Source organism: Stigmatopora argus, chromosome 11, assembly GCF_051989625.1.
Source record: "Stigmatopora argus isolate UIUO_Sarg chromosome 11, RoL_Sarg_1.0, whole genome shotgun sequence".
NCBI lineage: Eukaryota > Metazoa > Chordata > Actinopteri > Syngnathiformes > Syngnathidae > Stigmatopora > Stigmatopora argus.
Window position 1 is genome coordinate 15675137 of NC_135397.1, and position 17474 is coordinate 15692610.

General features: G+C 42.8%; 2 protein-coding genes across 3 annotated transcripts in view; both read left to right on the forward strand.

The window, feature by feature from the left end:
* Positions 1-353: 353 nt before the first annotated feature.
* On the forward strand, positions 354-3229 carry LOC144084739 (uncharacterized). The gene is made up of 2 exons (XM_077613454.1): positions 354-452; positions 774-3229. The coding sequence occupies exon 2, from the start codon at positions 1575-1577 to the stop codon at positions 2484-2486; it is 912 nt and encodes a 303-aa protein (XP_077469580.1). The 5' UTR covers positions 354-452; positions 774-1574; the 3' UTR covers positions 2487-3229.
* Positions 3230-9560: 6331 nt separating this feature from the next.
* Positions 9561-17474, forward strand: part of hspa12a (heat shock protein 12A) — a 57772-nt gene continuing 49858 nt past the window's right edge. For both annotated transcript variants that reach the window (XM_077613290.1, XM_077613292.1), the window contains exon 1: positions 9561-9894. In XM_077613290.1, the coding sequence (XP_077469416.1) occupies positions 9864-9894 (31 nt within the window). In that variant the 5' untranslated portion in view covers positions 9561-9863. The remainder of the gene's footprint in view (positions 9895-17474) is intronic.

The following is a 17474-nucleotide window of genomic DNA, read 5'->3' on the forward strand; positions in this document are numbered from 1 at the left end:
TCGCAGGGCACAAGTAGAGGTACAACCATGCACACTCACACCCATACCTAGGGGCAATTTAGATTGTCCAATCAGCCTATTATTATTATTACCATGAATGTTTTTGGAATGTGGGAGGAAATCAGAGTACCCGGAGGAAACCCACGCAGGCCCGGGGAGAACATGCAAACTCCACACAGGTGGACGTGACCTGGATTCAAACCCAGGACCCCAGAACTGTGAGGCCACTGATTTTCTAACTCACTGTCAAGTCAACTATGGAGAAGATATGTCTGCCCCTCTTCCAGACCAACAGGGGGCAGAAAAGAAAACCCAATCAAAGTCACCTCACCTCATTTCCTGCCTGAGGTCATAGGTCATGAGCCAGGCGAAAAAGGAATTAGTCCAGCCTTGAAAGAAGACAGGCAAAAAAGGAACAAGAAATACCCTTCAGACCCGATCACACGCAACTGGTAGGATCAAATATAAGTACCACTTAGATGCCAGCTGATTGATACTTAGTTTGTTTTCTCACAACCATAAGTTGCATTCTTTGTGTTTTCCTTTAACTTGGATTACTCTTACGACCAATCTCTGTAAAGTGAATATTCGTGTTTGATTTACTCAATCAGTTAATGTACCCATTCACTTCCACTCTATCATTTGAATGCTCAACTGCATTTCTGTAGTAAATTCAAGATGTTATTAGTAAACTCAAGAGCAACGCTTTGATCAACATAGTAACTTGAAACTTGAATGATGTCACATGCTTCCTTCTTTCCCCCTTCTTTAAGGTTTTCAACCTAATCACTTCCTATCACCATAAACTTCAATAAAATTGTAAACTGGAAGGATTTGAGTTGTTCTTGCTGTGAAAAGACCGGGGCCCCTTTTCAAGTTTGGGGCAAAATTTGAAGAAAGTAGAGAGAACTTGACAGTTGAAAACCAGCGTGGCATCAAAGACAAAGGATTAAAGGCCTTGATTCAAAGCCAACGCAGTCATCGAAGGAAACAATTGTAAAGCAGGCAAAGCACTGCTAAAGCAAGCCTCAAGCGGAGCCAAGCCTCAAGCGGAGCCAAGCCTCGAGAGCAAGCGAAAGCCTCGAGAGCAAGCGGAAGCCTCGAGAGCAAGCGGAAGCCTCGAGAGCAAGCGAAATCCTCGAGAGCAAGCGAAAGCCCCGAGAGCAAGCGAAAGCCCCGAGAGCAAGCGAAAGCCCCGAGAGCAAGCGAAAGCCCCGAGAGCAAGCGAAAGCCCCGAGAGCAAGCGAAAGCCCCGAGAGCAAGCGAAAGCCCCGAGAGCAAGCGAAAGCCCCGAGAGCAAGCGAAAGCCCCGAGAGCAAGCGAAAGCCCCGAGAGCAAACGAAAGCACTGTTAAAGCAAGCCTCAAGCGGAGCCAAGCCTCAAGCGGAGCCAAGCCTCAAGAGCAAGCGAAAGCCTCAAGAGCAAGCGAAAGCCTCGAGAGCAAGCGGAAGCCTCGACAGCAAGCGAAAGCCTCGAGAGCAAGCGAAAGCCTCGAGAGCAAGCGAAAGCCTCGAGAGCAAGCGAAAGCCTCGAGAGCAAGCGAAAGACTCAAGAGCAAGCTAAAGCCTCAAGCCATGGTGGAAGAAGCCACTGGGAGAACAATTGAGCTGCTAAGGCTTGAAAGGGCCAAAGCAGAGAGAGCCTTCATCAATCAAGCCACTTACTTAGGTAAAGAGGCAAGAAAACTGGAAAAATCAAAGTTGCTGAAGGAATACGATCTGCCCTATGCACATGCACAAGAGGTAAATTGCACTAATGGCAATTACGAACTCGGCCTCCTAGCTGAACTGGGAGGTGATGAGGAAGATAGAGAAGTGATATTGGAGAAGCAGCAACTGGTGAAAATAGAGAAGACAAAAGAAGACTGTGAAACCAAGCTGACAGAGGTAAGGGGAACAGTACAATCAAATCTCTGGGATAGATATGGTAGAGTTGAGCTCTCGGTCGCAATCGAGGAAGCAGAATCATACAGCGAAAAGGCCCTTGAGACCCCAGTGTCTGCGGCTAATAAGGACGCCTATGAATTCCGAGTATGCTATGCTAAAAGACGCATAAATGATTTCGCGACAGCACTCAGGCAATGGGAAGAATGGATCCCAGATGAAGCAAAAGCCACCCTGGATAGGAGACTGGGAAACCTGAGAAAACAAAAGGTCATCTTCAATGAAAGGAAGGCAGAACACCTAGTGGTGCTAAAGTCCGAGGGGGAGGGAATGAAAGAAGGAACCCTTCAAACAAAGCCTGCAGCACAGGCACCCATTCACAAAATTAAGGCCACCAGCCTACCCAAATTCTATAGCTCCAAAAGAGATTTCCACCCGTGGAAAAAGACCTGGGAAAGCCTTCAGAAACAAGGTGAGCCAACTGGCTCAATGGAAGCCAGAAGACTCCAGCTCCTTGAAAGTGTGGACGGGAGGTTCTGCAGAGACCTAAGCCTGTCCACCTATCAGACCGCCGAAGACATATTCAGGATGCTGGAAAACTGATTTGGAAACAAAAAAAACAATAGCCTTGGAGATCGTTGGAGACCTGGATAAAATCCCCATCCTGACATCAGACCAACCCCGGAAAGTGATTGACATGATCCAGGCAATCGAAAAGGCCCTCAACGATCTCATAGAACTCGACAACACTGAAGCCATCAAAAATCCGCTTGTAATCAGATCAATAGAGAGTAAATTACCAGAAGCAATAATGAGAGACTGGTTAGTTTTCATGACCAACCCAGCTAATGGGGTCACCTCAGGCAACCACTTCGACAACCTCCTAAGGTACCCGAAGGACCAAGAGGAGGTCTTGGAGAGGATCGAGCAGCTTAAAACATGTCGGAAGCCTGAGAAAAGATCAGTCGAACCCAGGCCAAATTAATCCAGGAGGTACGCCTCAACCAAGTCCACAAGTAAAGGGGGATTTGTCGTCTGTGGGGATGAGGGGCACAGAGAGAAGCTTTTCTTCTGCAAGACGTTCAAAAACCTGAAACCAAAAGACAAGTTGAGTTCCATTAACAAAATATAAATTAATTCATACTTTGAAAGCTGTTTTTCTGTGCCTGGCTGGAGAGGAGGTTTTTTTTAAACTCCTGGGAAGAACAAGTTTGCCCTTTTGTATTTTTTCCGATTTTTAGTTTACAAGATTCTTTTTTCTTGTTCTATCATTCTATTGTCTTGGAATCAAGTCTGTACCTTCTTATGTTCACTGGTAAGAAGTAAAGAATTTGCATATGGAGAAAGCCAGTCTGTCTATTTATTGCAATACAAAAAATATAGCATCTTTGACATTACACAATAATGGGATGACAGTTTTGATTGGTTTATGTTTAATTAATTTATATAATTGCTTCAGCAGAAAAGAAAAAAAACAAATATAGTTTTCAAGCCTTACAAGGAAACAATGATCAAAATAGAATACCAGCTATTACACTTCATTTTGACTGACTAGGCACTTGGATTTTCACAAATCATAATGATGGAATAAGTAAGATAATTTTGATTTTTGTTTATTGGTGTATTAAGCTATTTTGAGTTGAGAAACACACTAGTTTTATTAAAGAGACCAAACACAGGGCAGCCCAGTGGGGCGAGTGGTTAGCGCGTCGGACTCACAGCTCTGGGTGTGCCTACATTGCCCTTACGTGTGAGTGCCCTGCTGGCCACCGATTCAGGGTGTCCCCCGCCTCTGGCCCGGAGTCAGCTGGGATAGGCTCCAGCACCCCCTGCGACCCTAATGAGGATAAAGCAGTTCAGAAAATGAGATGAGACCAAACACATTATTTACCAAAATTGTTGTTCTGTGGTAATGTTCTGTACTTTGTTATGATAAGCAATACAAAGGACGAATTGATGAATGAATGAATGAATGTACTTTGTTAGTGTTATCAATATGGTCAAAAGGACCATGTTATAGGAATTTGAAGACAGCTGCTGTTTAGGGATCTGCAGGGGGTAAGATTTTGAGTATGGTGAAATTGGCTGACAAAATTCCGATTTGTAAATTAATGTGCTTCAAACTTTTCCTCCTCGGGTTTGTCCCTACCAAGTGACAACTGTTGATTGTGTATACAGGACGGAAAATGAAACACTACGAGAAGGAGGTGGGAACGGTTGAGACTGTCACACCTGGCACGAGCGGTCGAGCATATCATATCTCTTGGTAGAAAACTCAGTAATTTGGCTCCCGCCACTAGCCCAAAATGTCTTCCCACAACAGTCTCCATAGGAAAGGACCGACGCCCTCCCCTATCTCAGTGAAAACAATCAGATTCCTTTGAATTTGTATAGAGCATTGGACAATAATAAAAAAAGACTTCCACCTGGAGAATCTTAAACAAGCAATAATAATAACAAATAAATCTATTGAGTATTAAATAGAATGGCAAGGAATACAACTATATAATTAGGATATGACACTCTTGTTAGAATACAATTAACAAAGACTGGCTCCGAAGTATGGAGGATCTTTTTCACAGATATGTATACGCCCCTATCATAAGATGTTATAGCACCTGGCCTCCTTTGGGGGAGCAGTTTGTCTCAGCTGATTTATGGACCAGTGGTCTGGCTGTGGAGTTTCCTCCTGCATTGTTTATTTTTTCCAGTGTTGATATTGGGCTTTATAAAGCTGTCTCTATTCAACCGTGAATGTCCCATTACTGTTAAATTTTACCATAGGAATTATTGATTACGTTTCTATACAAAATTAACATTGCTTTTTAACAATCTTCCAAAATGGATTAAGTCTGATATAATAATAATAATATAATAATAATCGGACATAGGCCCTGTCGTCATTATCACAACACAAAAGCCTACTTGTCATCACACGCAGAAACTGCGTGTGACGAAATTGATGGTGCTTCTCCATAAGCTACGTTTAATCGGCAAAAGACCTAATAAGTGTAAGTTACGGACTTGTAATTTGTCATTCCGCTGTTGAGGATACAGGTCGCTTACCTCGCGCTTACCTCTCACTGTCTTCCACTTACCTTTCCTCAGTCAGCTAGTAGGAGGCAGATCACCAACCAAACATCTGTTCATATACCGCAGAGGGGAATGTGTGTTATGTTAGCGCGAGTTTAGATTCCTGATGGATGTGGGGAAAAAACTGTCCTTAAGCCTATTTGTCCGTGCTTTGTGGGACCTATAGCGTCTGCCAGAGGGCAGCAGCTGGAACAGATTGTGACCAGGGTGGTAAGGGTCCCCTATGATGTTCTTGGCTCTGCTGAGGTAACGAGGGCTGGCAATGTCTTCAAGTGAGGGCAGAGAGCAGCCGACAATCCTCTGGGTAGTACTTTTATTTCCAGTAACACCCTGGGATGGAGAAGTTACTGTTGCTTCAAAACAAGTCAAAGACTGGGCTGCACAATTTAAAGAAAATAAGTAACACAATGCGCCGCCAGGGACTCAAATCCTGCACTGCCAGATGTGTCCCCCTGCTGAAGCCAGTACACATCCAGGCCCGTCTGCTAGAGAGCATTTGGATGATCCAGAAGAGGACTGGGAGAATGTGTTATGGTCAGATGAAACCAATATAGAAGTTTTTGGTAGAAACACAGGTTTTCGTGTTTGGAGGAAAAAGAATACTGAATTGCATCACCATACCCACTGTGAAGCATGGGGGTGGAAACATCATGCTTTGGGGATGTTTTTCTGCAAAGGGACCATAAAGGAAACAATGAATGGGGCCATGTATCGAGAGATTTTGAGTGAAAATCTGTGGTCTCAGCTCTCTGTAGGTCAGGGGTCCCCAAACTTTTTCCTGTGAGGGCCACATAACTTTTCCCTTCTCTGATGGGGGGCCGGTGTCAGTTTGTAACAGAAAAAGTGTGACGATCGTAGGGGAGCTTAAAAAATGTATTGTTTTCCAGAAAGCCACACATAACCAAATAACCGTTTCCAGGTTCTTTACAGAAAAAGTCAGGAAACAAACCCTAATAACACTATTCAAAAATAAATAATAACTAAATAACCCTCTCTGAGTTCTTCACAGAAAAAAACAGGAAATAAATAACACTATTTATGAAATAAATAATATCTAAATAACTCTCTCTGGGTTCTTCATAGAAAAAAAGCCATGTAACATTAACTTTCTGTTGTGCCATGCACACTCTTCTCCCTTTGCCCTGATGAAGTTTATGCACGACACCACAACCTTCATTACAGAATCCCACGTCAACACTTTACAGCACAGTGCTTGCTGGTGAATTAGGCAGTGGACTCGTAGCGGGGCGGTGAGACCCCTTTTTTCCAACTCCCGGTTCATGCGTCCTATTAAACCGCGAGTTTCGCCCACCATGCTAGGAGCCCCGTCAGTCGTGATGCTAGCCAGCTTTGACCAGTCCAGGTCCAACTTCTCCATGGTTTGGCACACTTTGTCAAAAATATCCTCTCCCGTTGTAGTCCCTTTGAGACTTTGGAGGGCTGCCAGATCCTCGCATATCTCAAAGTTTGCGCTTACTCTACGAATAAAAATGAGCAGTTGCGCTGTGTCTTGCACGTCCGTGCTTTCATCCAGTGCTAATGAAAAAAGTCAAATTCTTTCGTCTTCTGCTGCAGCTGGGCATATACATTACTCCCAATTTCTTCAACGCGTCTCGTGATTGTACTCGCCGACAGACTTACGGCATTAAATGGATCTTTCTTCTCGGGACACACTTCCTCCACGACAACATCCATACATTTCTTAAAAAACTCTCCGTCAGTGAAAGGCTTACCGTTGCTTGCTATCAGTTTAGCAACCCGAAAGCTGGCCCGAACGGATGCCTGGTTCAGCTGAGCTTGACGTAGAAATGTAGTCTGCTGAGATAATAGTCCAACTTTTCGCTTTGAGAGTTTGTCTGCTCGTATTTGGCCTTGCACGCTATCGTACTTTTCTTTGTGACGGGATTCATAGTGCCGGCGAAGATTGTATTCTTTGAATACTGCCACCGTCTCTTGACAGATGAGACAAACAGCCTTTTCTTTGCATTGAACAAAAAAATAATTGTTTGTCCACTGCAGGTTAAATACCCTGCATTCTGAATCAATTTTTCTCTTAACTAACCTTTTCGCCATTATTCCGTTCTCAAACAGGTTCAGGTTGCACAATTTTTATATGCTTGAATAGCATCGCAATAGCGATGGTACCAGGGCTCCGCCCTCACCTGCGATCGTCCAGATGTCTTGCTAACACTCTGCTCACGCATGCAACGGTGGAAGTGCCCGCATGCATCAAAGGCAAACACTCTCCCCGCACGTGTCACCAAAGAAGCAATGCGAAGGCCCGCTTCACTGGGATGATTTGTGGGCTCAGCAGGGGTGCAATGAACCAAACACAAGAGTAAAACGTCCCAGTCTTCAAGGCCAAATAGGAAAAAAATCTGATAGCGTCTCTGGTATTGTTCAGAGGGCCGGTCCAAATGTGCCCGCGGGCCGTAGTTTGGTGACCCCTGCTGTAGGTCATTCGCTAGGTCCCCCCGTGTGGTTCTGGGACTTTTGCTCACCATTCTTGTTATCATTTTGACGCCACGGGGTGAGATCTTGCATGGAGCCCCAGATTAAGGGAGATTATCAGTGGTCTTGTATGTATTCCATTTTCTAATAATTGCTCCCACAGTCTGAATGTGGACTTTTATTGTATATTGGACTTTTACTTGCTTCACAGCGGCCCAGCGGCTAGAGTGGTTAGTGCACCGGCCTCACAGCTGTGTGGTCCTGGGTTGAAATCCAGGTCAGTACACCTGTGTGGGTTTTCTCTGGGTACTCCGGTTTCCTCCCGCATTAAAAAAACCATGCATGATAGGCTGATTGGACACTCTAAATTGCCTTTAGGTATGTTTGTTTTTCTGTCCCCATGTATTTTGCATTTCTTGCGCACTATGAAGAATGGCTGAGGAAAATTACTGCAAATAATTTTGGTTCAGCGACCAATAATTTATCATTTTTTCAGCATAAAAGTAAATATATTAGTATTGCAAAAGCTCAACTGAAATTAGATTTATGGGAATGTATTGCACTAATTTTCTACCAATTACTTATTGCCGACCCCTGGCACTACTTTTGAAATACCGAATTGTCTTGCATATAAGCTGTATTTGTGACTAAAAAACAGCGTTGCTATATCTTTTTCACCAGTAGATGTCGGCAAATTAACATTGACTACTTGTTGGTTATTTTCTGTTTTGCAGTAAGAAAACAACCATTACTGGATCAATTAGTATAAAACAGATTTTTTTCTTATCTCATATTTGTTTTTTGAAAAAAAAAACGCATTTCAAATGAATACATTGCTTTACCATCTCCCGCCTCTGATAATGACTTCCTTTTTGAAGTTGTCCACGTGCAGGCAACACCCTTTCGGAATGTGCAATTCAGCAGATGATCCTTTGGATTCATACAGTATCTCAGAAATACTATGTGTGATGATTTTTCTTAAGATTTTCCCTTCAAAGTACAGACGCTCCCCTACTTACGAACATTCGAGTTACGAACAACGGTACATACGAACATGTCTGCAAATTGCGTTTATGTCGAAAAATGTTCGTAAGTTCAATTTTATGTTTCGCGCCTTTTTCCGAGTAGTGCTTCTTTTTGCCGCTAATACCGACGCCTGGCGCTGTGAGAGCTCAGCTCGCCCAGCATCTACCTTCCTCTGCCCAGTTCGTTGCAATGCGGAAGTGCGTGAACTTGTCTCCAGTGCGCAAAGAACCTTTTTCATTTTTATCATTAAATATCTCGTGCATCCATTATTCAATATGGTTGGTGAAAAGCGAAAGGCTTCTATTGAGGGAGGTGCCATTTATAAACATAAAGATTAAAGATCGAGCAGCAGGACCCAAATATTGAACGTTGCACAAAGTTTGCAAATCAATTGAATGATGCCATACAGTGCTACCTCATCATTTATGATGAAAAAAGAAAACTGCAATCGTCATTAGATAGCTTCTTTCGGCCAGTTTCTAGTAAATCTCTCTCTCTAATGTATGTATACAGTACTGTATGTATTCTCTCCATGTTATTAAATGTTTTTTTCAGTACAAACCAATGTGTGTTACTTATACAAGCCTTAAACATACAAATGCACTTATATAAACCTTCAATATACTTATATAGGCCTTCGTAAGTAGGGGAGCGTCTGTAATACATTTGTACTCCCTATTAAAACCATGAATATGCAGGTGAAAATTGTGAATCAGGGGGCAGCGTATATGCAAGAAATTGTATAATTCAACGATTTTAAGGAAATTTTAAGGGCTTATACCCGGGGGCGCCCTATATACGAGAAAATCCGGTATATTCTATTACACTTCTCTGGATTTCTAATTCTGGAATGCTGAGGAAAATATTGATTGAATATTATAGAAGGTTCCACATGATAATACACAGAGAAAAAAATGAATGGAATTTGTCTACCTTCCTCAGGTGCACTGTGCATGCATATTGTTTGTTCTATCTTATGTAGAGGGGGCTCATCAGGGATCAACACCATTCTTGCAAGAGAGCAAAGCAGTTGGCAGGATGTCCTGCGCAAAGCTGCAGTACTGGTGATCAGCACTTCCAGGCCAGGACAACCGAGCATGTGATGGGCGGGGCGTAGAGAGCAGCCGCAGTAATGTAGGGGTCCCAACATCCTCTGTGTTTCTTGCCACCCTCATACAGTTCTCTCACTTCAGCCTCTCCATTTCTCCTTGGGTTTTAGCCTCCCGACAGGACACGGCAAAGAGAAGTGAAGTGGCAAACCTTTCGTCATAAGTGGACCCTTTCCCCGCACCTCGTTATTATTGTTATTTTTCCCCCTCTGTGGACCGATTCTCCCGATAAAACGAGACGATTGCTTAGTGTAGCTATATCGGGGAGAAGGCTTGGGAGGAGGCGAATTTCGCAAGCTCGATGACGACGAAAGAAGAGAACATTATAACAGGTAGGCTCATTTAACATACTTTGGTCACCGTACATAGCTTGTGCGTGGGTACAATTTGCGTTTCGTTGTGGTGGTCAAAGTGCTGAAATATTATTTCCTCTTCATAATAACCTCAAGGGACCAGTGTAAGCTATGCCAATATGTTTTCAACTGCACCGAAAGGTCGCATTTTCCCATTTCCTTGTTTTATGAAAGAGAACCGCAGTATGGACCTCGCCTCCTTTGGCCAAAACAATGACACTGCACTGCAGACAACATCGTGGCGAAAGAAAACATAATTAAATAATTGGAGAAAAAATATATATACACATACGTATACACATATATACACATATATGCAAACATGTATACGTATATACCATTTCGTGTGGTTTACACCATATTAATCTTAACACTTGCTGCTTCCTAACGGTCCCGAACTGAATCGTGGCCCATCCCACTAGAGTTGAGACACTGCAGCAAAAAAGTCTGCACCATGTTCTCAGGTAGCGCAGTGGGCCTGGCTGAGGTGGGTATTTTAGCCACAACAGTTTTCAAATTAAAAAAAACAAAGACAAAAACGATCTTAACATTTTACACAGAGCAATGCAGAACAATAAAATAACATTTTTTGGCAATATAGTACATTATTATCCTGAATTATCATCTTAATGCTTTCTAAAGTAAGCAAGTAAGCTGAACTGCAGCATTATAACTTGAATCACAGTAATGTATTTCTGAGTAGATGATTTACTAGGAAAGCATCATATATACATTTTTCTATTGTCATAGCCCTTTTATTACATTTGGGTTTCTGTGATAACCTGAGAAAGCAGACCCCCCGGCCCTGCCGGCCCTGACCCCCCTACCACCGCATACGCATACACACCTTTATTTTTTCAAAGTTAGATATTGAGCAATTATACCCCACCTCTTACACAAAGTCAGCTGGGATAGTCACCAGCATGTCTGTGAGCCTCGTGAGGCAATGCATGTGTTCTGGAAAATGCAGGGATGGAGATATTTTACCCTACTATACCTACTACTACCTGTTACTAGCTGTTTAGGGCTAAGTTCTAACAATGCTCTGAGTGATCCAGATCTTTCCAGATGTTTTCCCACTTTGCTTCCTTGAGCTAACCCCAAAAAGAGCATCACCTGCCTCTAGTCTTCCATCAAGATACTGTTCACAGGCAAACCTACTGTCTGTCACAGACATTGGCAGTTATTTACAACTTCAGGCCACATGATTTTTGGGCCAATTTGGATTGGATTGGATAACTTTATTCATCCCGTATTCGGGAAATTTCGTTGTCGCAGTAGCAAGAGGGTGAGGATGCAGATATAGAAAAGGCATTTTAGTAGGTATATATTTATATATATATATATATATATATATATATATATATATACATATATATATATATATATATATATATATATATATATATATATATATATATATATATATATATATATATGCACTCATTTGCATATAAAACACTTTCATATGCTTTTTATATGCAAATGTGTTTTTGGTGTAAACCGTTTCTTTACACCAAGCGATTCTCACTTTACAACCTCGCTACAGTCTACCGGGCTCTCATTGGCTATCTCACAACAATCACTATCTATGTTTTAAGATTCTCTCTTACATACCTGTCCACCTCGGCGAAATGCTCCCCTTATTAATGATTATCGAGACTGTACAAATGAAGTGCAGCACATACTTTCACACAAACACACGCACACACACATAGGGAATACGTCTAAAATGTACTACAGAGTCTAAAATGTACTACAAAGTGAACGGCCTTCGGCCCTGGTAGAACGGGCTCTTGCCGCCATCTGGCGGACAAACACGGGTATTATGTCTCTTATTATAATGGCTGTAGAGGGAACTTTTTCATGCTTGTTATTTATTTTAAGACACTAATAAATCATTTTTTAAATATATTTTCTCTCATTTTGTGTGTTTTCACATCTTTCATACAAAATTGGGACACTTTAACCAATTTTAAAGGGTTTAGTTGGCAGTTGTGTGAGGACCGTGGAACGAATTAGAGAATTTACATATAAAGTACTGCTCTACTTACGAAATTTACAACCAATTAATTTCGTAAGTAGAGGTACAACTCTATATGTATTTATAGTGGGGCAAATATGTATTTAGTCAACCATCAATTGTGCAAGTTATCCTACTTGAAAAGATTAGAGAGGCCTGTAATGTCAACATGGGCAAACCTCAAACATGGAAAAAAAACAGAAAATCACATTGTTTGGTTTTTAAAGAATTTATTTGCATGATGGTAAAAAATAAGTATTTGGTCAATACCAAAAGTTCATCTCAATACTTTGTTATGTACCCTTTGTCGGCAATAACGGAGGCCAAACGTTTTCTGTAACTCTTCACAAGCTTTTCACATACTTGCTGGTATTTTGGCCCATTCCTCCATGCAGATCTCCTCTAGAGCAGTGATGTTTTGGGGCTGTCGTTGGTCAACACGGACTTTCAACTCCCTCCACAGATTTTCTATGGGCTTGAGATCACGTCTGGCAGTGCAGGATTTGAGTCCCTGGCGGCCTATTGTGTTAGTGATAGTAGCCTTTGTTACTGTGGTCCCAGCTCTCTGTAGGTCATTCGCTAGGTCCCCCCGTGTGGTTCTGGGATTTTTTCTCACCGTTCTTGTTATCATTTTGACGCCACAGGATGAGATCTTGCATGGAGCCCCAGATCGAGGGAGATTATCAGTGGTCTTGTATGTCTTCCATTTTCTTATAATTGCTCCCACAGTTGATTTCTATAGACCAAGCGTTTTACTTATTGCAGATTCAGTCTTCCCAGCCTGGTGCAGGTCTACAATTTTGTCTCTGGTGTCCTTCGACAGCTCTTTTGTCTTGGCCATAGTGGAGTTTGGAGTGTGAGAGACTGAGGTTGTGGACAGGTGTCTTTTATAACGATAATGAGTTAAAAAAGATGCTATTAATACAGGTAACGAGTGGAGACCACGTTAGACTTCGTTAGAAGAAGTTAGACCTCTCTCACAGCCAGAAATCTTGCTTGTTTGTAGGTGACCAAATACTTATTCTCCACTCTAATTTGGAAATAAATTCTTTAAAAATCAAACAATGTGATTTTCTGTTTTTTCCCCCCACATTCTGTCTCTCATGGTTGGGGTTTACACATGTTGACAATTACAGGCCTCTCTAATCTTTTCAAGTAGTAGAACTTGCACAATTGTTGGTTACATTTTTTATCATTTTATAGCGATTTCATAGGTCAGCAACCTATGGCTCACGAGCTATATGTCTCTCTGGTAACCTGTAATTCAAAATGTTGACCACATTTACGCCCGAACGCAGCAATGGGAGCCTTGCGTTGGCACACCACTGCGAAACAACTGCCGCACGCATCACTCCCACTGCAATGTCATTAATCATGTTTCAAGACTTGTGCGATTGTAAACTCGAACAGATGTAACTCACATAGGTCGTAAGTCTTCGACTGTCTGTATTTGATATAAGAAGGAAGTTAGACCAGTCTCCATTTACTCCCAAATATGTTTAGAGGATATATTGATGTACGACCCGACGGCTGAGTGTTTAGCGCGTCGGCCTCACAGTTCACGGGTCCTGTGTTCAATCCGAGGTCGGTCCACCTGTGTGGAGTTTGTATGTTCTTCCCGGCTGGGCCTGTGTGGGTCTTCTTTGGGTATTCCGGTTTCCTCCCACATTCCAAAGACATGGATGGTAGGCTGGTTGGACACTATAAATTGCCCATAGGTATAAGTGTGAGCATGAATAGTTGTCTTTTTCCTCGTGCCCTTCGATCGGCTGGCCACGATTCAGGGTGTACCCCGCCTCGTGCCCGAAAGTCAGCACCCCCCCACGACCCTTGTGAGGATAAAGCGGTTCAGAAAATGAATGAATGATGTTGTGTGAATAGTGTAGTAACACAGTATGTCATGGCTGCGTTGTTGTCAGGCTGTTTCCCTGTAGAGTGTTTCTGGGCACAAGGCCAAGTTTGTCACAGTGAAGCAATGAGAGTGGGCCTGCCTCTTTTCCTGCATGGCATGAATAAATGGAACGTCAGATGGGGAAAAGAAACAGCACATTCTCTGTCCAAACTCATTTTACTGTAGCCCCTCTGATGTAGAATAAACATGGTTCTTTGAAGGCTTTGTGTATGTACTGCGGTAGTTTTCTGCAAATTCAGAAATTAATGAATCTCATCGCCTTCATTTTTATTATGACAGGGCTTTGCTTAGTCTTAGTTCTTTCAGTCTTAACTCGTGCCATTTTCTGGGAAAATCTTCTGTTCCTATCTAATACTTTTTTCCCTGTGTGTCCTGTCCGAGTGATTGACCATTGTGTTCACCTGTCTTTTCTCCGTCCCTAGTGTATCCCCTGGTTGCTCCTTCTTGTGTTACCCTGGTGTTCCTAATTGTCAAATCAACTCATGTCTGTCTATTTGAATCTGTTGTGTTTGTCAGTCCTTGTCGGACCGTTTGCTTTACCCTGCTTTCCTCGTTTCCCCATGTCTTCAACGTCAGATTTGGTTTTGTTATTTAATTATAAGTCCTTGTTATTTTATTGACACCCCTCCAGACTTAGTTATTAAGGCTTTTGTTAAAGAACTCCTTCCACGTCCTTGATTACTTCTCTGTGTTTTGGTCCTTCTACATTTCACGCTTGACAGGACACTTTCGTGACACTAGCTGATGTATTTATTTTATCTGCTCCAGAAGTGGTTTTGCAAATTGTATTTTTCATCAGTCGAGATTAATTTTACATTGACTCGCTGTATTTTGTTCTAATTGTACTAAAGTCCCCAAAACTACCCCTGAAACACTTTTTAATAATTCCAATTTTGTATGAAAAATGTGCAAAACACAAATGCAGAAAAAAGTGATAGGTTCACCCTTTAGGCATTCCCAAATGCACGCACAAATAAAACAGACATCTGACTCATAACCGGTGTCTTGCAAGAGAGAATCGATTCTCACGCGCCTTCGGACAAGATCATTATCCTGAATCGAGGCCTCTCTTGCTTCTTTATTACTTAAGATTTACAACATGCATCACATATGTCTAAACAATTGAGAGTCGTGTGAGCCAGACATGAAGAAGTCCATGCTTGTCATAACAATTGAAAGTCCTCTGTATCTTCCCAAGAGAGCTTGATGTGAACCACACTTTCAGAAGTCCATGTTTCTCATAACAATTGAGAGTCCTCCATATCTTCTCAAGAGAGCTCGATGTGAGCCACACTTTCAGAAGTCGATGTTTCTCAAAACAATTAAAAGTCCTCTGGACCCCAAGGGAGCTCGGTGTGAACAATAGTTTTGAGAAGTCCAGCTGCAGAGGGGAGTGACCTTCAAGTTGTTTAGGTTCACTTAGGAGCGAGCATTACTCTTGGAAGAGATGTATTAAAATGACTTTTTTAATGTTAATAACCCTAAATAATGCACAGCGTTCTTCATTGCAAGCAAATATATAATAATGTAAGATTAATATGCCTAAATAAAGCAAAGCGTTCTTCATTGCAAGCAAATATATAATAATGTAATATTAATAACCCTAACAAAATGTTTCCATAATTATTTATTAAGACATTGATATCATAAGATGTGCAAAACATTTTCCTTTAGGCTGGATGGGTGTGTGTGCATTTGGCAGCTCAGTAGACATAGGTACGGCCAGTGACAACGTAGAGGGCGCCATTTTTGGGTCATGGAGTTTGGTTCATGGAGAGGCAGCCCTTGAAAGGAAATGGGAGTCGCTGTCGGTTCTGAAAAACCCATATCGGCCGATTTCTAGAGAATACACTTCTATCCTGTATGTGATTTTAAAATTGGCCCGATAGAGTGCTCTCCCATTTCCACACACCTCGTTGGACTCCCGTTGGCTGTCTCCCAACAACTTGCTGGCTTCCCATTGGCTAGGAGGGTGCTGCATCTTCATAGTCCATGCTTTTTTGCTGTGACTTCGACTGCCTTTCATTGTCACGGAGTTCTGTCAGTTTTTCGTGTGTGCTTAAAGCAACTTTATTCTTAATTTTGGGGCGCATTAAAATTAAGTTAGTTGAATTCATTATTTTAAGTTGTTTGTTGACTGTGATCCCATTCGTGGCTTGGGTACCTCGCAGATTTTATAGATCATATAAATGTCAAATTTCACGCTGAAATTGCAACCGAAAGACGGGAGATGAAAAACGGTGGAAGTCAGGGCTCTGCTTCTTCTTTGGCGCTGAATTGGGTGGCACTCAGCGCCAAAGAAGAATAATTTCACCACAGAAGAATGACGCGCTGAAGAAGAATGATGCGCTGAAGAAGAATGACGTGTTGAAGAAGAATTTCACCGCATGACGCGACAAATATTATAAAAGAGCGAGTAGACAAGACAAAAGCCTAATTGTCATCATACCCAGTTGCGTATGACGAAATTGAAAGTGCTTCTCCACAAAGTGCGCTTTTCTCAGGCAAGAGCCCAACCAAGTGATAGTTTCAGACTTGCTGGCATTCTGCCGTAATGGATACATCGCATCACCTCCCGAGCGCAACCAACTCCCGGCGACTACGAAAAGGTTTGCCTCACCGATGCCAACAAAGAATAAAATGGATCACCTACCTCCCACTGTCTGCCTACTTACCTTCAGTCAGCCAGCAGGAGGCAGATCGCCGCCCAATGTCCTTCATGTTTCCTCACCCCGAAGTTGTTACACAGAGGGGATTGTGTGTCGTGCTACTGCAATTTAGAGTCCTGATGGCTGTGGGAAAGAAGCTGTCCTTAAGCCTCTTTGTCTGTGCCTTGTGAGACCGGTAGCGCCTGCCAGAGGGAAGCAGCTGGAACAGGTCGTGACCAGGGTGGTCCGGGTCCCCAACAATGTTCCCGGCTCTGCTGAGGTAACGAGGGCTGGCAATATGTTCCAGTGAGGGCAGAGAGCAGCCGACGATCCTCTGGGCAGTGTTGATCACTCTCTGCATGGCCTTTTTGTCTGCTGCCGTGCTTCCAGCGTACCACACTGTGATTCTGTATGCCAGGATGCTCTCCACAGTGGCTTTATAGAAGGTTACCAGAAGCTTAGTGTCCAAGTTGTTCCTCCCGAGTACCCTCAGGAAATGGAGTCGTTTCTGGGCCTTCTTCACTACTGCCGTGGTGTTTGTGGACCAGGAGAGCTTGTCCGTGATGTGGACCCCCAGGAATTTAAAGGACTGGACCCTGTCTACACGAACTCCATTTTTGAGGAGTGGGGCCAGATCTGTGCTCTGTTTGCGGAAGTCCAGGATTATTTCTTTAGTTTTTGTGTTGTTCAGTGTGAGGTTGTTCATTGAGCACCACAAAGACAGTTTGTTGACCTCGTCTCTATAGGCCGCCTCATCCCCTTCTGAGATGAGTCCGACCACAGTGGTGTCATCAGCAAATTTGATGATGTAGTTGGACTGGTGGGTTGGTGTACAGTCATAAGTGTACAGGGAGTACAGAAGAGGACTCAGCACACAGCCTTGAGGGGAGCCAGTGCTCAGTGTAATGGAGCAAGAAAGGTGGGAACCAAGTCTAACAGTTTGTGGTCGGTTGGTTAGGAAGTTCTTTATCCAACA

Bases quoted from the DNA above. Each gene is read 5' to 3' on its own strand.
- LOC144084739 (XM_077613454.1), top strand. From the start codon at position 1,575: ATGGTGGAAGAAGCCACTGGGAGAACAATTGAGCTGCTAAGGCTTGAA.